We start from the raw sequence: 21,717 nt of genomic DNA on the forward strand, positions 1-21,717 counted from the left end.
GCACGGGGAGACACTCCTTACCCTGACGCTCTCCTTCTGTCGCCTCCAACATGAGTCGGATCATGATTTAACTTTGCGCTTGTTTACTCAAGGCTGTTGGGAATTGTGAGCTTTGTTCAAGTTTGTTGTGAGTGACATGAGGTTGCAGATGAGTTTGAGGTTGTTGTCCTTCCACGGCAATAAAAAGAGAATCCGAGTCCAACCTTTCTTTCCCCCGCATTCCCAAAAATGTTTTCAACCCTCCAAGAGTACCATCAAGCAATCATCTCAGCGGCGTGGATGATCACTCTATCCCTCATCCCGCAAGACCTAGTGCGGGCTGGAGCCATCCTCTTCGGCTTTCTTATATATCTACAGACCTACCGCCCACGAATCCTCATAAAAACACTTCAACTTCGACTCTCATCTTTGGAGGTAAATTTGCAGGATGCCGTGGATAGTGGAATTATGCGTCAATCGAATGCAAGTTTCACTAATCAATTCGTGAGGGACATGGGGAGGTGAGTTCTTGATGTTGTATCATGAAGTAACATACTTAGCTATCAACAATATATGCTCTCTAGAATGCGCTACATGAGCTTGGAGCTCTACGAGAGAACGCTCATGACGTCCGGCGGAATTTTTCAGGAGATAATGGCCGTTTGCGACGGCCTCTCACTCAAGATCAATGAGTGCGTTCGTAATGTTGATGCCCTAGAAAGGGACCTCGAAGTATGTTCTTCGCAGCCATTGGTCTCCCCGATTTTACATGATGCGCAGATCAACCGCGCAAAAATTCTAAAGAATCAGTATCATTTGTGGTGTGACAGGCCCAACTGAATACACACTTTACTTTCCATTATTCATCACTATCCCGCTTGACCTCTTCTCGTCGCCATGTTGTCCCCGCTTTCCTCCTGCTTTCGATCTTCTGGTACTTGCTAGATTTTAGTTATATTCATCTTCTACATTTTTTACATGGTCAGGGCGTTCTGCCCTCTTTTTTGATTAGCTTTAGCCTTCGACGAGTTAAATGTTGTAGATGGATGAATATTGCGAAATGCAAAGCACCATGATGTGTAGTAGTACACGGTGTCACTTTCCAACGCTGCAAGCCATGTTGAACGGCTTCAGTATTTTTTTCTTGCATAAGCCACGAAACCCTTCTCAATCGCCTCTCAGATCTCATCCCCCAAAAAGTGACGGTTTATTGCCCAGTCCTCATTCCCGTCCCTTAGCCTTGCACACCCGAAATCAGTATGAGATGGGTTATTTCATTCCAAAATCAACCTCACAATGTGCTTGCGTCGCCTACAATTGAGGTGGCGGAAAAACTGGTTCCGCGAATTTTCTAACAAGGGATGCATGATCTCTAGCGACTATTCACGTTTAAAATTGGGTGGGTTCGGCTACAGGCGCCCGTATTTTGCGGGGGTATGACGGTTCCCGTGCCATAAACCTTCGGAAGCAGCATCCCTTGCAGGCTTTCTGCACGTTTGAGGGCGTCCACTTTGAATTCATACGATTTTTTCAAGAGACGGTAGTAATGCACTCCTAAAAGGATAGGCTCCGCATTTCTTCGTATAGAAGCTCTTGACTATAGAGTCGTCGGAATGCGCCGCTAGTGTTTCTGCGTCGAGCATACATGAGCGGGTGCGAGTAGTGGTTTTAGGGAGCGAAACACGGTCGTTGAGTGTTTGGGGATCGAATTACTTGGAATGGGAGGTTTTGAGTGGGGTCAAATGGGTTGGGGGAGACGAGGTAGACTTGGGTTTTTGTGAATGGGAAGAATGGCTATTGATTTGGAGAGATAGCGATGTTCCATCTGTGCCAGTGCAATGTGATACGAGAGTTAGCTACGTAAGACATTGTAGAAACGAAGGTGATGCTGGAAGTTGAGAAAAAACAAAAATAAAGCTTGGGAGGGCGCACCGTCAGTCGTTCTCAACTTGAAGGCATCATGACAACATCATGATCTAATGTTTGAAACTCTCCGGATCCGAAGTTGGCCACTCCAGAGTCAAAAAGATGGACTTGTTTATTTAAGCGGGAGAATTCAAACGCTAGCGAGTCAGATTGTCGACTAGCATTGCGCCAAGAACATGACTATTTGAGGTTGTTTGTTTCTGAGCACTTTTCCGACACTTTTGAGATTCCGCCTCAAACTTTAATCCCAAAACGGGAAGCCGCCTATTTTTAGGAAGGGACCAAACAAACCGATGTTTGGCGTCGTATTTTAAATGTATTTTCGTGCTCGCCGCGACCCTCCAAGGTTCCGACTCGATGACGACTACTTACAGGACCTCGCCAGCTTCATACCTATGCAACCTCCCTCGTAAAGGTATCTCGTTGTCTTTTCTATCCATTACTGTTACTAACAAAGCATTCTTTCGGCTACAGACTATACTGTAGCATTTCGTTCAATTCGACAGGGCCCGTGACGCGTGACAGGCCTGTCGAAATTTTGGTTTCGACAACCACACAAATTCGCCGTGACAAGCCGAAAATTTGGGCAAATTTTCGACCACTTAGTGCTGCAGGCCACGAAAATTTTCGACATTTTTCACATGAGCGCCAGATGATTTCGACACCTTACAAAAATCTGCGTGACCACCGTGACATTTCAGCAATTTGAAGGGCACCGTGACGCGTGACCGTCGAATTGAATGAAATGCTACAGTAATACAAGGAAGTGACACAACCGCCGCAACAACAACCTGCTGCCATCGATATCGAAACACGAGCCCCTTGCTACTATGCAACCTAGTAGAAGGAACTACTCAGAGGGATGGTACAGTGTGAGCGACGTCTCACCTTGAGCGGTGGGTCGCGAGGAAGCTTAGATTGAAGAGAATGGCGAGGAGGGGGCTTAGTGCCTCGTGGGGTACGGCTGAACTGGAATTGAAGGTCAAGATTTGGTGGGGCGGTTGAATAGTCAACTACAGGTGTATCCTACACTTATCTAGATCATCGGTCCAGGGCGGCGTCGACGGTCCTCATATTGTTATTGAAGATAGTACATCATGTACACATTAGTTACAATTATAATTCCTGCTTAAAGATATTGTCCCTCCTACTTCTTGAGTGCTGCAGGGAAACAAAAAAATGGCTTGTATTCAAATAAACCTTAGCGTCGGGCTACTGGACTTCGACGAAATCACTGAGGGCGGCACATTTCTAAAAATAAGGCAACTTCCCATTTTGGGATTAGAGTCTGAGGCAGAAAGTGAACAACTCTTTTCCGATTTCGACTTCAATTTTCCTTTGAGACACTGCCACACTGATTTTAATTCTTTAATAACAGCCCTCGATCCTTGGTGTTCTGGGCCATGGAGGAGTCCCGAGCTTTGTGTGTTTCCTTTTTCTGTACAGGCTGTTGAGTCCTACTGATTTTCTTTGCTTTTTACAGTTTCTGGTCCTGCATAGTGTTAGTACTTGGTCTGCCCTCGTCCACGAATGAATGACGTGTTGCTACCCCCGATTCAAAAGGCAAGAGGCAAGCTTTACCATTGTGCTGCGGCTGGCTGTTCTAATTCCCGACTTGTTACACGTCCGCAATTGATTTGGCAGAGCTGTCTTGGAACGAACATGTCTTCGAAATTGAACCTGGCTTTACTTTTGATTACTGCACACCCATGCTCGTCTTCCCAGTGTGTTCTCGTTATCAACACCCAAGAGAAATAAACGCTCAACTTGACCTGGAATCATTTAGAGACTATTGTACAGCAATCTTCGTCTCATGCTCAGGTCACTTAGACTAGCTCCTAGTCACAACGAAGTACTTTTATTCAACTTACTTTGGAGCTGTCAGGATTTAATAACCTTCGTATTGTGGGTTTGGACAAGGACTGGGCATTGGATCCGGGTTATAGTCTGGTTACAACCAGTCATTTTGATGGAGACGGCCTCCAACGGGAAAGAGAATTCCATCAGTTCTCCCCCTCCGAACTCCAAGCAGGCTTGATATGTCGAAGTCTTGGGCCAATTATCTGGATTTTTGGAACGAAATCATTGGTATGGCTTCGCAGACGCTGTGGTGTGTTCTGAAGCTTCACCACTGTTGCAAGGTTGCGATATTGTTTCAACATGCTCTCTATCCAAGTTCAGGATTATTTCCTGCCATGTCGAACCCTGGCATGACTCAGATATTTTCTGGGACTAGACCTCCCTCAGGTTTGCTTGGAATTTCGTCGACAGTGGCTGGCTCATGCTATTAGAATGGTCAAAGCGTATCTTGGATATCACATGTTAGGGCTTTGATTTCACAACCTCTTCAGGGTCAGCTTCTTCCGGTAAGCATTGTTCAGTTGACGATTATCGCCCACTCACGAAATACAAATGAAATCACTGGTACCTTCCACTGACTGCCTTTGCCACTAATCATAATTCATCTGACCTCAGTGGCATCAATATAAGTCAAAGTCGTTTCCTGCCTTGCTGGTGTATACCTCAGCGCCATTCTCAGCCTCAGGCTCGCTTGCGCATTACTGCTTTCTCGACCACCCGGCAAAGTGGTCGCGATTGGCAACCTACTCGTTGGCCACCGGATATTTACTCCCTAGTTTGGAGAGAGCTTTGGGACTCGGGAGTACTTGGATTTCAGATGTTGTTGGGTGTCAGGGCCTCCGAAATCATGAAACTTAGGCAGAGGTTGTGAGTGAGTCAAAATAAAATGCATGCACTTGGCAGACAGGGATGTCTTTTGCGCAACATTGAACTTTCTTATTTTAATATTTACGCCTCCTATACGCAAACCATGTGCCATCCATCCATCAATAACGTCTTTAGATCATAGATGGAGCACATGACCTCCCACTTGCATGCATCCATCATGACTACCACCACCGCCAAATCCACGTCCTCCCAAGCTCAACCCTCCCTCTGCAGAAGAATGCACAGTCACATGCTCGACCTCGCGCCCTCCCTCTCCAGCTTGAACACGCTCACTTCGGCTGAGCTCAAGATCTTGTTTGAGATTACTCACTGAGCTTGCCGAGGGAAAGACGGGGGAGAGGAACAGGAGGGCGAAGATGGGAGCCCTGAAATGGAGTATGAGAGTCGGATGTCGAGTGATGAGAGGATGAGGATGAGACGCCACCTCAAGAGGTCACCACTGGAGAGAAGGGGAAGGAGAAGTCGAGCCCGAGCCCAGGTCGACGCCAGTGCCCCAAGATCGACACGTTGGAACTGGCCGCGCTTCAAAGCCCCTCCCTGCAAATGAGGCATTCAAGCTCAAGCTCAATGTTGCCTGGATCACGTGTGTGGTATGAATTCGACCTTGCAGTTGTCGTCGCCCTTGTTTCGCCTATCGGGAATTGGCTCACGGGGGGAGATCATATCAAGAACCTCCTCCTTATCGTTTTGCTCATTTTCTATTTACACCAGATCATCGAAAGTACGTCTCTTCCTTCTCTTCCCTGTTCCCCTTCCAACGTTAACTGACACATTGATGCCGTGACACTTGAAAATGGAACACTTACCTCAGCACCTTCATGACAAGATGCTTGACCCCATCCACAGGCAGCCTTGTCTCCTCCGCGATAGTTTGGAAACTCATCGTCCGATTATCTGTGTTCCTCTTGAACACTGACTCAATAAGTGCCATGAGACAAATCTTCTGCTGGAGGAAGGCATAGTTTTCTTGGAGGATTGAATGTAAACGTCTGAGATCAGTCCAAGCTGATGAACATTGTACTTGAAAAATTTGGAACGAACCTTTTTAGAGAATAACGGAGCAAGCGCCTCAAACTTTCCAATATTCCCCTCATTATATAAACGTGAACAAAAGTTTCTTAATTCATTCATGCTGAGTGCCATTCAATGCGTCCAAAATGAGGTGCATCAACTATCAAAATTAAAATTCTCGTCAACCTCTTTCATTCTTCCTTTCAAAAAGTAAACACATACCAATTCACTAAAATTATATATTGTATCCCCAAGGAAAGCCGATATACCCAAATCATGAGCCCTCCCCAGCCTTTCCTCAGTGGACAAATCTTTCTCCGGATCCACACAAGCAAGGTAAAGAAGCGAGTGCTTGTAATACGGCACATACTCCACTTTTGCCTTTTAACCACATCCACATCAGCTTTTCCCTACGCAACGCAGGGGGAAAGAGAGTGAGAGACAGACCTTATAATAATCAGCTGCAACACCATGATAAGCCGCATTAACACCATTCTCCACGCCCTCCAGTGAATCAAGGATCTTCCACGCTTCATCCATATCCGTTTTCGTGCCTTCAACATCTCTGTAGAGGAGCTTGGCATGTGTGATGGTAGTGAGCAGTAGGACGTGGGCTTCTTGCAATTTTGATGTGTCGATGCGGGAGAGGAGGGATGTTAGGAATGTTAAGTGGACTTGAGGGTCTGTGGCAGTGTTAGTTTAGTTTGTATTGTGGAAGTGAAGAGAGGAAGAGGAGGAAAGAACATACTATCAATATCCTTCGAAACCTTCACACCCATCTCAACCAACTTCAACTGATTAATCTTCCCTTCAAAATCCCTCACAAACCTCTCAAACACATCGACCCTATACGCCCTTGCAAGTGGGTCGTCAAAGAACTGGAACAGCTTTTGTGTGAGTTGATGCCATAGCCTAAATCCCTTGTTAGTTCCCTTTCTTTTCTTTTATTTCACAATAGGGAAAGAGGAGAGAGAACTCACTTGCATATACAAATTCCTAAACGACTCAAAGAACAGATGAAGCTCTGGGAGCGTAGCTGACAGCGCAGTCCCTCTGAATCCGTCGATTATCAGTTTGGGTGGTTGTGAGGCCATCGTCGTGGAGGGGTGGGTGATCGGTGGCGGGAACGGTGAGCACGACGTCGTCTAAAAGATGGTGGTGTTTGGTTGCGATCAACTTTATTATTGAGTCACCTCAGGCCAAGATGTCCTTGCCCTGTCCTTTATGGACTCTTCAAGCGCCTCCGATTCTGGGAATGTTGCCGCTGAAAAGCGCAAGTCTCAATCCACCGACAAGCCTCCTGAAACAAACCCAAGACCGGGTCTCTACAAAGATGGGATATTAGACCCAGTATACCAGGAAAAGACAAAGATATTGGATCAGGCAATTGAAGAGATTGGGATGGGGAGATACCAGGTACAGTGACTCACTATAAGTTTTGCACCACATGAAAATTACTCTATCTTCCTCAAGTTCTGGGGACTAGTTACCATATAAATATGATAATATACAAATATACTATATACATCTTTGACATGAATATGAGGTCTGGATCTCATTCTCTGCTTCATGTAGAAAAAAGTGAAAAAATGAGGTTTTGACAGCTCCATAAATATGTCATATGAGAGTCTGAAAAAATATGAAGAATTAAGTACTACCATACTCAAGTATCAGAACTTTGAATCATTTCAATTGGAGTAACGGTTGTTTAGATATAGGTGTAAGGAAGGGGCTTGTTTTGGGTAGATCAAAAATGAGGTTTTGACAGTTTTACAAATACTTCATGTGAGAGCTGGAAATATATATAGTACTAGCCTACTCAAGTATACCAGAACCTTGAATCATTTCAATTGGAGTAGTGGTTGTTGAGATATAGGTGTAAGAATGGGCCTTGTTTCATCATCTACCCCAAAACAAGCCCTTTTCTTACACCTACATCTCAACAACTGCTAATCCAATTGATATCATTCAAAGTTCTGTATACTTGAGTCAGCAAATACTTAATTCTTCACATTTTTCTAGACCCTCATATGAAGTATTGGTAAAACTCTCAAAACCTCATTTTTCACTTTTTCCTACATGAAGCAGAGGATGAGATCCAGACCTCATGTTCATGTCAAAGATGTATATAGAATATTTGTATATTATCATATTTATATGGTAACTAGTCCCCAGAAGTTGAGGAAGATATAGTATTTTTTATGTGGTGCAAAACTTATAGTGAGTCACTGTATGTTGCTTAATTCTTTTGAGTTGTTGATGCATTATACAATGAAGATCAGTCATTTTATTTGACATTGCAGGATTTGGTTATTTTGCGCAAATCCCCTCTGGTTTTTTTTTCATGTTACTTCATCTCATAAATTCGTGAAATAGTGATAGTGTGTGGACCGTAAGTCAACGGCCTCTCATTCACATACTTATCTATAAATTAACCGCTCACGCAGTTAGTTACTAGCTTGATCTTTGCCCTGGTTGTCGCACAATTTCACTTAATGGGCCCTTTCTCACCCTTGCAGCTAATATCGGTTTTTTGGTTGGTGCAGCTACCTGGGGCTTAGCAAGCAAAATTTGGGGACGGCAGTCTGTTATCTTTGTCCTGCGGTACCCTCACTGACGCCCTGATCAGTCAGATGTCCACTTTCACCACCAAACATGTCAAGGCATTATTCGCGACATGGAAAATGGTGTATTCAACATCCCTGTTGATCATCCTTTGGTGTAGGTAGTGTTGCCACAGCCCAGCTTGGCTTGCCCCTGGCTCAGCTCAGGTGCCTGAGCCAATAATGTGGCTCTGGCTCACAAGCTGGGCTGATTCTCTTGGCTCCAGGGTGGCTCTGAGCTGGCTGAGCTGGTTAAAAATAGTGTGCTACCACCCATGTTGTTTCCATCATCTCCATGCACTTCCCCTTCGTTTTCTTCCATTCTTTTTGCTATCAATGCTTCCCCACAGTCCCTCCCTTCTCTATTCCACCATTATTTTGTAATTTGTATGTTTTCATATTCTCTCTATTCTATTTTGCATCAGTATCATTAATGTCTGTTATCTAGACTTGCTGATAAGAATGACGAGGACCTCTCCTCTCTAGGCATTGTCACAGGTAACCCCCAGGTACTTTTGGCCTTACCCGTACCCCTACCCCTGGAAACCCATACCCTCAACCACAGGTACAGGTTTCTGTGGGTAAGGGTACGGGTTCTGGCAGGTTTGGCAGGTCTTACAGGTTTGGCTCCATGGGTAGGTATCTTAATTAAGTAGTAATCTCAGAGTGTCTTATTCTTGGTCATAAGTCAAACAATGATACCATTTTGGCGTACAAGTAGCTATTGAACACAAAGACAACTGTAACTATACTAATCATCGTTGTCAACTATGGCATCCCAATCTGCTGTGAGATCCTCCTCAGCAGCATCAGCTGGAACCTCTGCCAACACAGTGCCTTCACATCGAAATCTTTGACATAGCCCAGCAAACTCCATCCCCTGAGGCACATCAATGCACAAGTTGACTGGACAGAGAGGCAGCTGCAGACATGGGAAAGCAACAGCTGTCCCTGACTGAAAACCCACTCAACATTGACTGACATAGCTAAAGTAGTTGAGTTGTTAGAAGATGCCATCAAGTCAGTTCATGAGATGTACCAGGGATTGTTAAATAGTCCAACGCCATATGGTGAAGGTGAGGATATTCAGCTTTTTTCCCAGCCCACCACTGAATTGGATCTTTGACATTTTCTGTCTTGATGTTGAGGTATTCAGCGAGCTCATTGCAAAGCTCCGTTTCATCAGAGGCCATTAATGCAGGTAGAGTGTTAAACATGTTCTCATCGGAATTGGAGATGGCAGCCTCAGGGGCCTGATATATATAAGTATGAGTCTATACATTACAATAGAAAACATACCAGTACAAGGCCGTCATCATCAATTTTCATGAATGTGTATGTTCGGTCAAACTCATCACATACAAGGGATTCAGCAGTCCTGATCCAGGTGTTGTCCCAACCGGCATTCTCAAAGTATTTGAGATTGTGATGAGGGTGAAGGACTATTGGAAATGGCAGAAAGGTTGCATGTAGGATCTGGAAAAAGTTGTATACTGTTCTCTGTCTAAATTGATACCTGCTGGTGGGTATCAGGGTAATGGTGTGTATGTTACATTTCATCTCTCTTTGTTTATATGTACCATTAGTAGATACTAGATAGAGGAGAATTTGTGAAGTAGTTAGTGCATATGTACAGTAACACACAAATTTAGTGCTTCAATACAAATTCTTCAATTTATAGTCATGGTGCACATGCACCACTATGTTGGAATCTGTGGTTGGCTGTATGAATGTACCATAAGTTAAATTTATGAAAGTGTCTGGTGCATTTGTACCAGGATACTCACCTAATGGTACACATCCACTAGCAAATTTGAAATCTACGAAATAAACTTTGAAAGATGTACATCTGTACTGAATGTTTAAAACTTCTGATTATAGTACATCTGCACAGCAAAAATAAAATGTAAAGGGTGTGGTACATTTGTACTGAAATATCAATTATTGTCTGTCTGCACAGAAAAATGTGTTCATGGTACATCCACACCAATATAATCGACAATTGTACCACAACCAATCTTTGAAGTGAATAATGGTACATTCATACCAAAATATTCTGATTATGGTGTGTCCGTACTAAAGTGGGAAAAATTCAAGTTCATGGTATATCCGTACAAAAGTATTTGAAAATTTTGAATATGGTACATATGTGCAGCAGCATAACATTTGGAGGCCATTGTACATCTATATCGAAATATAAAAACATATAAATGGCCCGAAAACAGAATAAAAGGCATGGTACTTACATCCGTACAAAAATATTTAAAGTTCTCAAAATTTGAAGCACATGGTACATCCATACCAAAATACTTATAGTCTCTGATTGTGGTACATCTGTACAGAAAAAGATAATTTGAAAGGCATGGTACATCTATCCAAAATATTCAAAACTTTAAGTCCGTGGCATGATTACTTATTTTGTACTATTTGGCATCACAGTGATTGTGTAACATCTATCGTGAACACAAATTCTCACTCTCAGTGATTCATGATCAATTCGTGGTTGTTGTTTCTTTAGCCAGTGTTGAGTTCAGATTCTTTGTTGTCATCAGTAGAATTACAACCTCCACTTTACACACTTTCACTTTCACATCGCTTTCGCATCACTTTCAGGCACCTTCAAGGCACCTTGGGACATCATCGATCATGCGACACGTCAAATGTCCGAATTTGGAATTTTTTGGATGTGAACTTTTTTGTCAACCTTCCACGCAGCCTCTTTCACACTTTCCCAACTCTCTCCCAGGCCCACCCAGCTCCTTCCCCCTCCTCTGATGCGCAGTGTCTTCATGATCTGGTATATGCCTAGCCAGCACAGACTCTCTCATGATGACATTGACCTCGACACATTTTGAAGGAGGCAGACCCCAGAACCCCAACAAACTCATCGACTCCAAAAGCCCATCTGTGGCACACAACACAGCCAGAAGACCCTGGCTGCCTGATGACAGATGTCAAGCATGCGGTGGATGGTAAGTATTGGAGAGTGCAACATGACCTTTGAATTACAACAAAGGAAGGTGATGTCGAGGAGGTGCCGGGGGTGGGGGTATTTGGAGATGATGATGTTGGGCCTCTGCCTCGATGTGAAGGAAATTGTTTATCGGTGATGGGAAGGGTAACGGAATTTCAAGGTACGTGGACTCACAACAATTCCATAGCTTTCACTGACAATGAAAGTTTAGGCCCTTGACTGATACTCACAAGATACTGGTATTCAGTGCAATTGCTTTGAATGTCACGAGGTGACCCTCCCGCTCCCCTTCTTTATCATTATGAACGTGTTTTTAAGTTCCTTCACTCCAGTGAGATGACCTGTCAAGCTCTGTGCATGTTCAATCAGGTACACCCTTTACGAAGCACATATATTCAGTTTTTTTTTTCCTCATCAAAATATTCAGTGTATCAGGAATGCTGCCATTGGTCTTGTGGGCATCAATCTTTCGCTATACATGTACACATTGCCCTCTGCTTGAATCTTTACATTGCTCACTGCGTCTTCAGGGCTCTCTCTCGTCACAAGTTTTGGCCATGACTAGTGTTCAAAAGTCTGGTTAGGTCCGGTTATTGGGTGCCCAGGGGCTCTAACCGAGACCGAGACCGGTTAGCCTTTGTCCCAAAACCTAAAATAACCTAACCGGACCGCAACTAACTGGTTACGGTCGGTTATTTGCAGTTACTAACCGGTTAGGACCGAAAAATAAAGAATCGGTTATAACAAGGCAAATATGCTCATATGTATCTTGATAGATATTATTTCTGCATATTATAGCTTTAAAACGAGCCCAAGAACGCTAAAATCGGTGAAGAATTGACATATTTATGCAATTATCCTTGAAAGTCTACACATTTGAGTGATATTTTAGAGATTTGACCATAACTTAGTCAAATTTTAAGCGTTTTCGACGTTCTCAAGTGCGTTTTGAAGGTGTATAATAGGGCTGGTTATAACCGGTTATTTAACAGTTAGTTAACCGCAAAATAACCGGTTATTCCATTTTCGAAATCAACTAACCCTAACTGCGGTTAGGTCCGGTTATTTTCCGGTTATTTTCCAGTTAACTAACCTAACTTTCAAACACTAGCCATGACCACATGTCACCCCGATCGCATTGCAGCAAGTACGGTGGGACTGCAATTGAGCCTTCCAGTGAGTTGTTTCACTTCGTAATTGATGCAATACACTGAAACTGTCTGTCATGGGTATAAGGTGTACGAGGAGAAGGCAAATTTTCGTTGGTGAGGTTTCCGTGTTTTGGTGGGTATGTAGAGAAACCGTAGATACAATCAGTATTATCATACAAATGGATATCTTTTCACCCTTCTTTCCATCCTGCTTTCAAAGACTCGACTTGGACTCTGAAAGCGCGGTTTCTGCTTTCAAAAGCGAGCAAAATGGGTTTTGCTGATACGGTTATTGCTGAATCATTACACTGGTCCATCAGGGGTACAAATCAGTTTGCCAGCACAATCTGACTTTGCTTTTTCAACGTCAGAGCATGACATTGATCACAATGCTGACAACACCGAGAAGACGAAACAGAATGAAAGGAAACTACACAAGGAAAACTTGCAAAGCAATCTTTTCATTCTGAAGAAGCTCAACACCTTGTTTGCAATGTTCCATGAAGCCCTTGACGCAGCTGGCTCTGCCAATCAGGTGTGCTTAACCAGGATTTCGACATAAAACATTGCTAAATAGATATCTTTCGAAGTCACAAGAATTTTCGTGATTGATTTTCAATGAAGAGTGGGAGGGTGCTCAAGCTGTAAGCACTTGTCACTGAGCGAGTAACCCCCTGATACTTCTCACAGGATGAATAAATGTTAGACAGAAGAGGGTTAAGGCAAAGCGTCGGGAAGCCAAAGAGTGTTCCCTTGCCACCCAGAGAATGGTTGGAACAAAGGAAAATGGAGGAGTGAGAATGGTTGGAACAAAGGAAAGAGCTCGCAGAACAGGGCATGCGCGGAACACGGGCATCTATGCGCAGTACAAGGGGGACAGGCATGCACCAAGGTTCACTGTTGGAAGTGTTTGCACCCCATATGAGTGCTTCATTACACTTGCCCTTTCTAATTTATGTGAATAGAATTCTTCCTTCACCACGAAGGTATGTCAATATACAATGACCTTTGATCATATGAGCTCAGTGGCATACACAGAAAAATTCCATTCTATGCCCGAAACCTTTCAAATGCAGATGGATGACGCTTACACCCACCCAGAAGACTTCATCCAAGTGCATAAACACTTGGCTGAAGTGTATGAAGCACTAATTTCAAAACACTCATTTATGGTGTTTGATACAGTGATCTTGCAGTGATCAGCCCAAAATTGCACTGTGGAATCACTGTCAAAACACTTGTATGTAGTGCTGTTATGGTTGCTTGTTACCACCCACAAAATTTAGCACATAACGGTGAAACCATATGTTTGCAGCATCAGTATGGCTACTACATGTCTACCTACTTTAATATAACCATGTGGTGACATTTCACTCACATGTTTAACCGTGAGCAAAGTAAGCGACCACCTGCAAAACCATGACATCACTGAGAGAAAGTGTTCAGTATGCACATAGATCCACTGAGAAGACGTGCACGTTTCGGGATAGAGGTGATGTGCGGCGTCACTGAGGTTATCGATGTCAGCAGAGGGGGTTTGAGGTTATCTTGCTACCGAATGACATGGGAATTAACCAGTGATAAGTCAATCTCGAGCCATGGATCAAGTGTAGTGTTGTTGGTATAGGCAGTGGACGAGGACGTGACCATAGGCGCTTGCTGAGAGAGAGAGGGGCCTGGAGTGCCATGATTATGTCCCATCCCACAGAAGACCCCGCCCTGGTATTGACTGAGCCATTTTCCACCTCTGCCGCGCAATCAGCAGACTCAGGTCATTTCACAGGATGGTACTATACAAATATGACCAAGTCTTCACGTCACGCGTCACATCAGGAAAAAAATTATTTTTTTTTATTCGCCTTAAATCAAAAGAAAATTTTTTGGCCATCTCGGCGAGAAAAAAATCCCAAATCAATGAAGAGTTGGTCGTATTTGTACAGTAACTGCCCTTAACGTAGTCTTCCCAGTGCTCCTCATCCTCAGTCATGCATCATAATGGAGGCAGAATGGGAAGAATAGGAACTGTGAGACATCTTTGTGAGACTTCCACTTGCACAAGCTGGCGATCATGATGCAATGGCATCAAAACTTCCAAGGACAAAAGACATGTTGATGTCATAGAATTGAATGAGATCAGCTTATTTAATTATTGCCATGTGGCGTCAATCAAACATCAACTGCATACATTTGTACCAAAAATTCCAACATGGTACATCTGTACTCCAAAAACAAAAATTGAAGGACATCGTACATCTGTACCAAAATATCTTGTTATCATACATCTGTACTCCAAAAACCAAAGTTGAAGGGCTTGGTACATATGTACCAAATTATTCAAAATATCTGGTTGGGTACATCTGTACTCCAAAAACCAAAATTGAAAAGCATGGTACATGTGTACCAAAACACCCAAGATATCTGATCATGGTACATCTGTACTCCAAAAACAAAAATTGAAGGATACGGTACATCTGTACTCCAAAAGCCAGCCAAAATTGAAAGGCACAGTACATCTGTACCAAAATATTCAAAAACCAGTATTGAAGGGCATGGTACATCTGTACTAAAATATCCAAAATATCTCGTTATGGTACATCTGTACTCCAAAAGCCAAAGTTGAAGGGCTTGGTACATCTGTACCAAAATATCCAAAATACCTCATTATGGTACATCTGTACTCCAAAAACAAAAATAGACATGGTACATCTGTACCAAAATATCCAAAATATCTCATTATGGTACATATGTACTCCAAAAAACCAAAGTTGAGGGCATGGTACATGTGCACCAAAATATCCAAAATATCTGACTATGGTACATCTGTACTCCAAAAGCCAAAATTGAAGGGCATGGTACATCTGCACCAAATATTTAGAGTTCTTAATTATCATACATATGTTTGCGAGATATGTTCACTGTGCACTTGCACCACTTGTACTTCTTAAATTGAAGTATTCCTATCATCTTTGAGCCCTGATACCCACCGACGGATAACACTTTCAACCTAGAACAAGCTATTACTTTTTACCATATTCTACATGCAACCTACCCCAGCATTATCATGGAGACTGCGTGTCTGGACCAATGTACTAACAAAGACATTACACATTAATGTCATAAACACGAGCATAAAAGACTCAGGAGTCGGGCAGACCTGTGAATCCACCATGAGAGCAATTGACGGTAAGGAGATGAGATCCTAATCTTGAGAAAAAGACTTAACGAATGACGTCCAGGCATGCTTTCTCCAATCCCCCAAAAGCGGCGCCGCTGAAATATTCATCTCTTTGTCTGGGATTCAAACCCAGCTTTCGCGCATTGATGTGCATCATTAATTTGACAACAAGTTGGCATGTCAAGTGCATGTACTGACTGATATACCAAAAAAGAGGTTAGATATGTGTCTGTTCAGTGGCCGAAGTTGAGCTGGGGGGTAGCAACCAAAATCGATGAAGTGATGTCCTTGACTCTACTGAAATGGCATCGTGCGGTCAAGTCGACTGATCAGTCTGGGGAATTTTAATGTGGTTGTTAACCCAGCTGTCCTGCATCAATGAACGAACAAATAAACAAGTGACAAATGTGTACTGGTTGATACACTAACAAAGAGATAGTATACACGTGTAGTTTGCGGCTCTTGAGTTGAGAGGCCTCGGCGTATGTGTTTGAAAAATAATGGAACATGTGAAAGAGCGATTTCCGGGGTTGGACTGTCAAGGTAGAGTCTAGATGTACCATCTTGGTGGTAAGTTTCTCATCTTGATGGACAAATTTAAGACACAACAACAACAAGATTAATCTTGAGTTGAACTCAGTTTTTGTGCATGCAATGACATGACTAGGAAACGAACAAGGAGTTTTCTAGATAGGACAATCTTTAATCCATTGATCATGAAAAGGATCTTGTCAACTAGGAGATCAGAAGTTGGGCTCCCTGGTAGAGGCTGTCGCCATTGGTAAACCACGCACCAACCAGAAGTGCTTACTATAAAGAGATTGGGTATACCCTTCTTTGCCTGGGGTCCTTGCCCTAGCGAGAGTCAAGCTCGCGTACCAGATAAAATGGCCGGAATGCAGAATGTGGAGCACACCAATTTGTTTGTCTGGGATTCGAAGCCAGATTCCGCAAGCAGCAAAATGCACCCTGTCTATAACCTTCCAGCATATGACGGGTGCATGTACTCCAAGACAGGAAACAAAGACGTTCCCAAAAGAAAATTTAGTTCCTGTCTTAACGCGAGAGTCGGTAGTATGAATAACTATGATAAAAAAGGGGCTTACCGATTAACTGAGCCACATATGCCTTTGATTGGGAGTCGAACCCAGCTTTCCTGACCAACAACATGATTAGCGTGTTGTAGTTGCCAATCCACTAACAAAGACCTTGAAGGGATGTGTCTCTGGGAGATTTTGGGCAGATTGTGAGCCTGGAGACAAAAGTGACCTGGCGCTTGGTGACGGGAAGCCGTCTTCAATGCAGAACGGATTCGGGTTGGATTCGAGTGTTGATGTCTGCAGGAGTAGATAGATGAGCAATGTTGAGCATTTCTCGCACTTGGATGTGAGAACTGTGATATCCAGTACTTGGAAAACGTTGACTTCCTTGGGACAATGCAAGGACAATGTGTGCGTTGGGGTTGGAAGGAACTTCAGCACGTGACTAAACTCTCCTTGCACCCAACATTCGATGCAGCCAAGACGCAGCTGGCGACATACCTACCAAAAACGCCTAGATATGCGTCTCGAGGAACACTTCATCAGAAGTGTGTTGCCACGTCAAACACCAGCCAAACTCGGGGGACATGACATTCCTATCCCAACGGGGGTCCAGTCAGTGGTAGGGAAGGCCTCAATGTATGTCCCCTTTTTTCCCCATATGTTATCCCTTTGCCCTTTTCTTTCTTCCTCAGTCCTTTCTGCCTTTGACTCTCTGCTATCTCCTCCCTTCCATCCCTCCCTTCGCTACTAGTACCTTTGCTCCCTGTTGTTTCACTCTTTCTCCTCATCCCCTCTTCTCATGTCCCCTCCCTCCTGATCAACAAATACAAAACTGACGTATTTGGGAGATAGCGAGCAGGTACGTGTCCCCCCTGCAAAGGTCGTTCCGCACAAGATGTTGGATTACCACCTAAGATCAGAGGAGGCTGAGGATTGCGTTCCCTAGGGGATGTCGCTTGATGATTGGACAGAATTCCATGGGTGTAGAAGAGAGTTATTGCATGGAGAATGGTCGGATGATGATCTCAGTCTTTGTCAGTGCGAGTAGGCTAAACCGCCAGCCATTGGGTGAGTTTGGAGATATGGGCTCATGTGGGCTTCAGTTCATATTGCTGACATCGGATATCTGGATGGTAGTGACGTTGGCCACCAAAGTGCATATGCAGACGCTGCATTTGTTGAGGCATCCAGACACATGTGCAAATCTATTTGTTAGTGAATCAGTCATACATCATGCTCATTGAACCTGCTGTTACTGCAACCAGTCGTACGTCGAATACAATGATTGGTTGAAGATCTCGCAGGGATTTTGCTATATTCCGAACCCGAAAGACTACTCAACTGCGGATAAATCAAAGCACGGTACGATGCCAGTTTCCTGCCTATCCCCCAACCATTCATCCTTTGTTCTTTGTCGAAGCAATGACGGGTACCGCCACACAATCCATGGCCAACATCTCCATGCCGTAGGAGACCATAGTCGCTCATTCAGCCAGCTTTAGACCAACAACAGTCGACGGAGTCCCCATTCTCGTACTCACGAACGATGAAATCACTACGGACGAGATGTGGGTGGATGACACTGTGTTATGGGAGGATGGGGATGGCCACTATTGCTGATTGGGGTGAGTTTCGTGTTGTGGGAGAAGTTCAAGGGCCAGATTCAGCATGTCGAGTAGGACGGTTAAGATGATGGAATAATGGGAGGAGTGACCGATTTGGTCATATGTTGTGGATGAGAGGATCATGAGAGATATCTCTGTCGCCTTACACAAAAATCTACGTGATCTTCGATGTGAGACGGTTTTGTCTGGGAATCGAACCCACATATCCTGCATGTCAAGACTCAATGTACAGCTCCAGAGCGTACACATGGCAGGCACATAGATAACCAATGCCCCAACAAGGGGGTTGAATGCATATTTCCTTTTCCTGAGTTTGTATCGAGGTACATACATATCGAGCGATTCTTGGATCGATTTCAAAATTGCATGGCATTGAAGTATGAAGAATTCAAGACGTATGATAACGCATGCACAAGGCGTGTGCCGTGGATCAATTCATGTAGGAGTAAATTTATGTAACCTTTTTTTTTTTCAAGAAAAAAAGGAAAGAATCTCTTGCTATCGCAATCATCCTGACTCGCTGTCTGGGAATCGAACCCAATTCTCGCAGGTGAATCCGGGACATGCAACGCTTCACATCGAGACTGCGCGTACTGACCAATGTACTAACAAAGAAGTTACATTTTGATGTTTTGAACACAAGCATAAAGAGGCAGGCAGGGGAATCCACGATAAGAAATAATTGATGGTATGAAGAGGAAATCATAATCTTAGTAAAAAAAAAATGATGGATGACGTCCAGGCATAGCTTCTCTGCTCCCTCAAAAATGATGCATGCACTTGGTTTACCTCTCTGTTTGGGAATCGAACCCAGCTTTAGTGCGTAAATCGGCCTGGCCGTATCTAATGACACGCGCTTGTTGCGCACTTGTACTGACCAATATACTAACAAAGAGGTTGGATATGTGTTTCTTCAGTGACCATTGAGCTGTGTGTGTGTAGCGATGAAAATCAATGAAGCGGCGTCCTTGCCTTTATTTCAATTGCATCGGGTGGTCAAGTTGACTCTCAGTCTTCTGGGAATTGTAATTGTGGTGGAGTGTGCAAATTTTATTGAGTAGTAACCTGTATAGATATAAGGGCCATGTTCACTTCCTGCCTTTCTTCCAAAAATGTCATTTTTTTGAATGCGACATCTCTGTCTGGGAGTTGAACCCAGCTTTCGTCCTTCAATGGATATGGGGATTTTCCTCATGTCATAGGCATGTAAGTACTGGCCGATGTACCAACAGAGACATTGTACACGAGTGCGGTTTGTGGGAGTTGACTTTATTTCCTTTTGTGAGAATAAGTTGCTGACGTTTGAGAAATGTATAATCTAGCATGGTGGCAGGATGAATCCCAGGCCACTGTAACGGTGTTGGAGAACAAAAAAAGCCAATAGTGATCATCTGAATCAGACTCTCTGTATGGGAATCGAACCCAGCTCCCGTGCTGACAATTTCACAATATCAATGATGAGCACGTGTACTGGCCAATGTACTAACAAAGACATTGAGGGGGGAAATAGTTAGTTGAGCCATGTGCATAAACAATGAATGACGAGTTTTCTAAATTTATTTTGTGCGTGAGTGGGACTTCAAAGTGTTGGAATTACTAAGCAAGTCCCATTATGGAGGGGTATCATTGTTGCCTGTCGAAAGCAGATGAATGATCATTGTCTTCGCATTCTCAAACCTCTGAGACTCTCATTTCCTTCATACCCACTTCCAAAGCATGACTTGAATCATTACTCCGGAAACTAACATGAGTGTTAAAACCACTGCATATTCATACATCTACACTTACAGCACGACAATATAATTTCCAATCTGTAGGTGGAGCTCCACCTCATTGTCATACCGATCAGTCACAGTCTCTTGGAACATCTCCCACCACCAGGGAACCAACCTGCCATCTCCCAATCAATAACCCAAATCTTTCTGTCCTTCCACAGAACATTGTGCGGTCCCATATCTCCATGCGAGAAAACACTCCTGTACCTCCGTCCAGCAACTTTGGACAACACATCCTGTAGAAGAGGATACTTCTCTGGAAACATGTGAAAGAACTCGTGTCCGAAATACTTGTGGAACTCGTCGTGGTTATTAAATGGGCCGTATTCAGAAGCTATCCGAAAATCGGAGCACGCTGACCCGTCTATGGACTGCACGCGCTCTGGTTTGGGAGGTTCTATTGTGCGAAGTTGGTCGAGACAGTCTTTCAACTGATCCATTGAGCTTTGCTGCTCTTCAGGTGATAGCGTACACCATATGTCCTCCAAAACTGGTGCAGCAATGTTTTCTTGGACGATGTATATTTCTCCGTCGACGGTGAACACATCCAAGATCCATGGGATGGGGATGGTGGTGTTTCACGCAACGTAATCCATGGATAACGCTTCAGTGAGGCGTTGTGTTCCTTTGATGAATTGTTTGGTCTTGATCAAGAACACCCTTTTAAACTTTCTGATCTGGTTGTCGTATTTGCAGCCAAAGTTGAATAGGAAAAGTTCTAGACCTCTAAGTTCGCGAGGGGACGTTAAAAACACTGGCAGACTAGCAGCATCATCAATCAGTCCTATATCTTTCAAGAAACTTCTGATGTACGCAGACGAAGCCTCCTTCTGCTTTATAGGCATGAAGATAGAGGGGGCCCAGCTGAAGTCTTCTACTCGAGTACGGCAAGTGGGGTAAAGTTGATGGACGTGACCGTGACCGTGATGGTGAACAGTGTGGTTACCTAGTTAGGAACTTATGTGTATACATGTTTGTAATTGTGTGCACACTATTGGCCTCCGTGCCGCATTCTCGATGACGCGCCCCACTTTTGAGTTTCCGCCTCAAACTCTAATCCCAAAACGGGAAGCCACGCAGAAACCATAGAGGGCGAGCAGGGGCGAGCACGAAATCACAACCAAACATCAGTTTGTTTGGTTCCAACCCGACGACGACTATTTACAGGAGCTCGCCAGCCTCATCCCCTATACGATCTCCTTAGTAAAGGTATACCTTTGTCTTTCCCATGTCTTCTACTACTAACGAGCATTTGTTCAACAGATCATAATACAAGAATTGACAAAACCCTCGCAACAAAAATGCGCCGCCTCAAATACGAAACACTACCCCCTCACTACTGCGCCACCTCGTAGAATGAACCGCTTTGAAGGATGGTACGGCGCGAGCAATGGCTCGCCTTGAGCGTTGGGTCGCGAGGAAAAGAGAAGCGGCGAGGGGGGCTTAGTGCTGCTTGGGCGTTGAATCGGAGTTGACAACGTTGAAGGGCAAGCTTCGGTAGAGCGTTTGAATGGTCAACTGCAGGTGTAATTTTTACACCTTTTCTAGATCATCATTCCGGGGCAGTGGCATTGACAGTCCCATATTGTTATTGAAGATACATCATCTACACATCATGTACACATTAGTTACAGTAGAAGACTAGGATTCCTGCTCATAGGTTTTGTTTCTCCTCCTTCTTTACAAGTGCTGCAGAGAAACAAAAAA

General features: G+C 43.9%; 4 protein-coding genes across 4 annotated transcripts; 2 read left to right on the top strand and 2 right to left on the bottom strand.

The window, feature by feature from the left end:
* Positions 1-228: 228 nt before the first annotated feature.
* On the top strand, positions 229-819 carry LACBIDRAFT_333743 (uncharacterized protein; the record flags this gene model as incomplete). Its single annotated transcript, XM_001888396.1, has 3 exons — positions 229-500; positions 564-675; positions 727-819. The coding sequence occupies 3 exons, from the start codon at positions 229-231 to the stop codon at positions 817-819; spliced, it is 477 nt and encodes a 158-aa protein (XP_001888431.1).
* A 4,140-nt stretch (positions 820-4,959) lies between these two features.
* LACBIDRAFT_312843 (uncharacterized protein) lies at positions 4,960-5,374 on the bottom strand (the record flags this gene model as incomplete). The annotated part of the gene is made up of 1 exon (XM_001888448.1): positions 4,960-5,374. The coding sequence occupies exon 1, from the start codon at positions 5,203-5,205 to the stop codon at positions 4,960-4,962; it is 246 nt and encodes an 81-aa protein (XP_001888483.1). The 5' UTR covers positions 5,206-5,374.
* A 6,988-nt stretch (positions 5,375-12,362) lies between these two features.
* On the top strand, positions 12,363-13,758 carry LACBIDRAFT_333746 (uncharacterized protein; the record flags this gene model as incomplete). The annotated part of the gene is made up of 8 exons (XM_001888397.1): positions 12,363-12,417; positions 12,713-12,927; positions 13,017-13,036; positions 13,099-13,298; positions 13,358-13,378; positions 13,419-13,530; positions 13,578-13,632; positions 13,708-13,758. The coding sequence occupies 8 exons, from the start codon at positions 12,363-12,365 to the stop codon at positions 13,756-13,758; spliced, it is 729 nt and encodes a 242-aa protein (XP_001888432.1).
* Positions 13,759-20,084: 6,326 nt separating this feature from the next.
* Positions 20,085-20,579, bottom strand: LACBIDRAFT_240361 (uncharacterized protein; the record flags this gene model as incomplete). The annotated part of the gene is made up of 1 exon (XM_001888449.1): positions 20,085-20,579. A coding segment is annotated over one exon (495 nt), but the record flags the coding sequence as incomplete, so codon positions are not given.
* Positions 20,580-21,717: the final 1,138 nt, after the last annotated feature.

Source organism: Laccaria bicolor, genomic scaffold, assembly GCF_000143565.1.
Source record: "Laccaria bicolor S238N-H82 LACBIscaffold_55 genomic scaffold, whole genome shotgun sequence".
Classification (NCBI taxonomy): Eukaryota; Fungi; Basidiomycota; class Agaricomycetes; order Agaricales; family Hydnangiaceae; genus Laccaria; species Laccaria bicolor.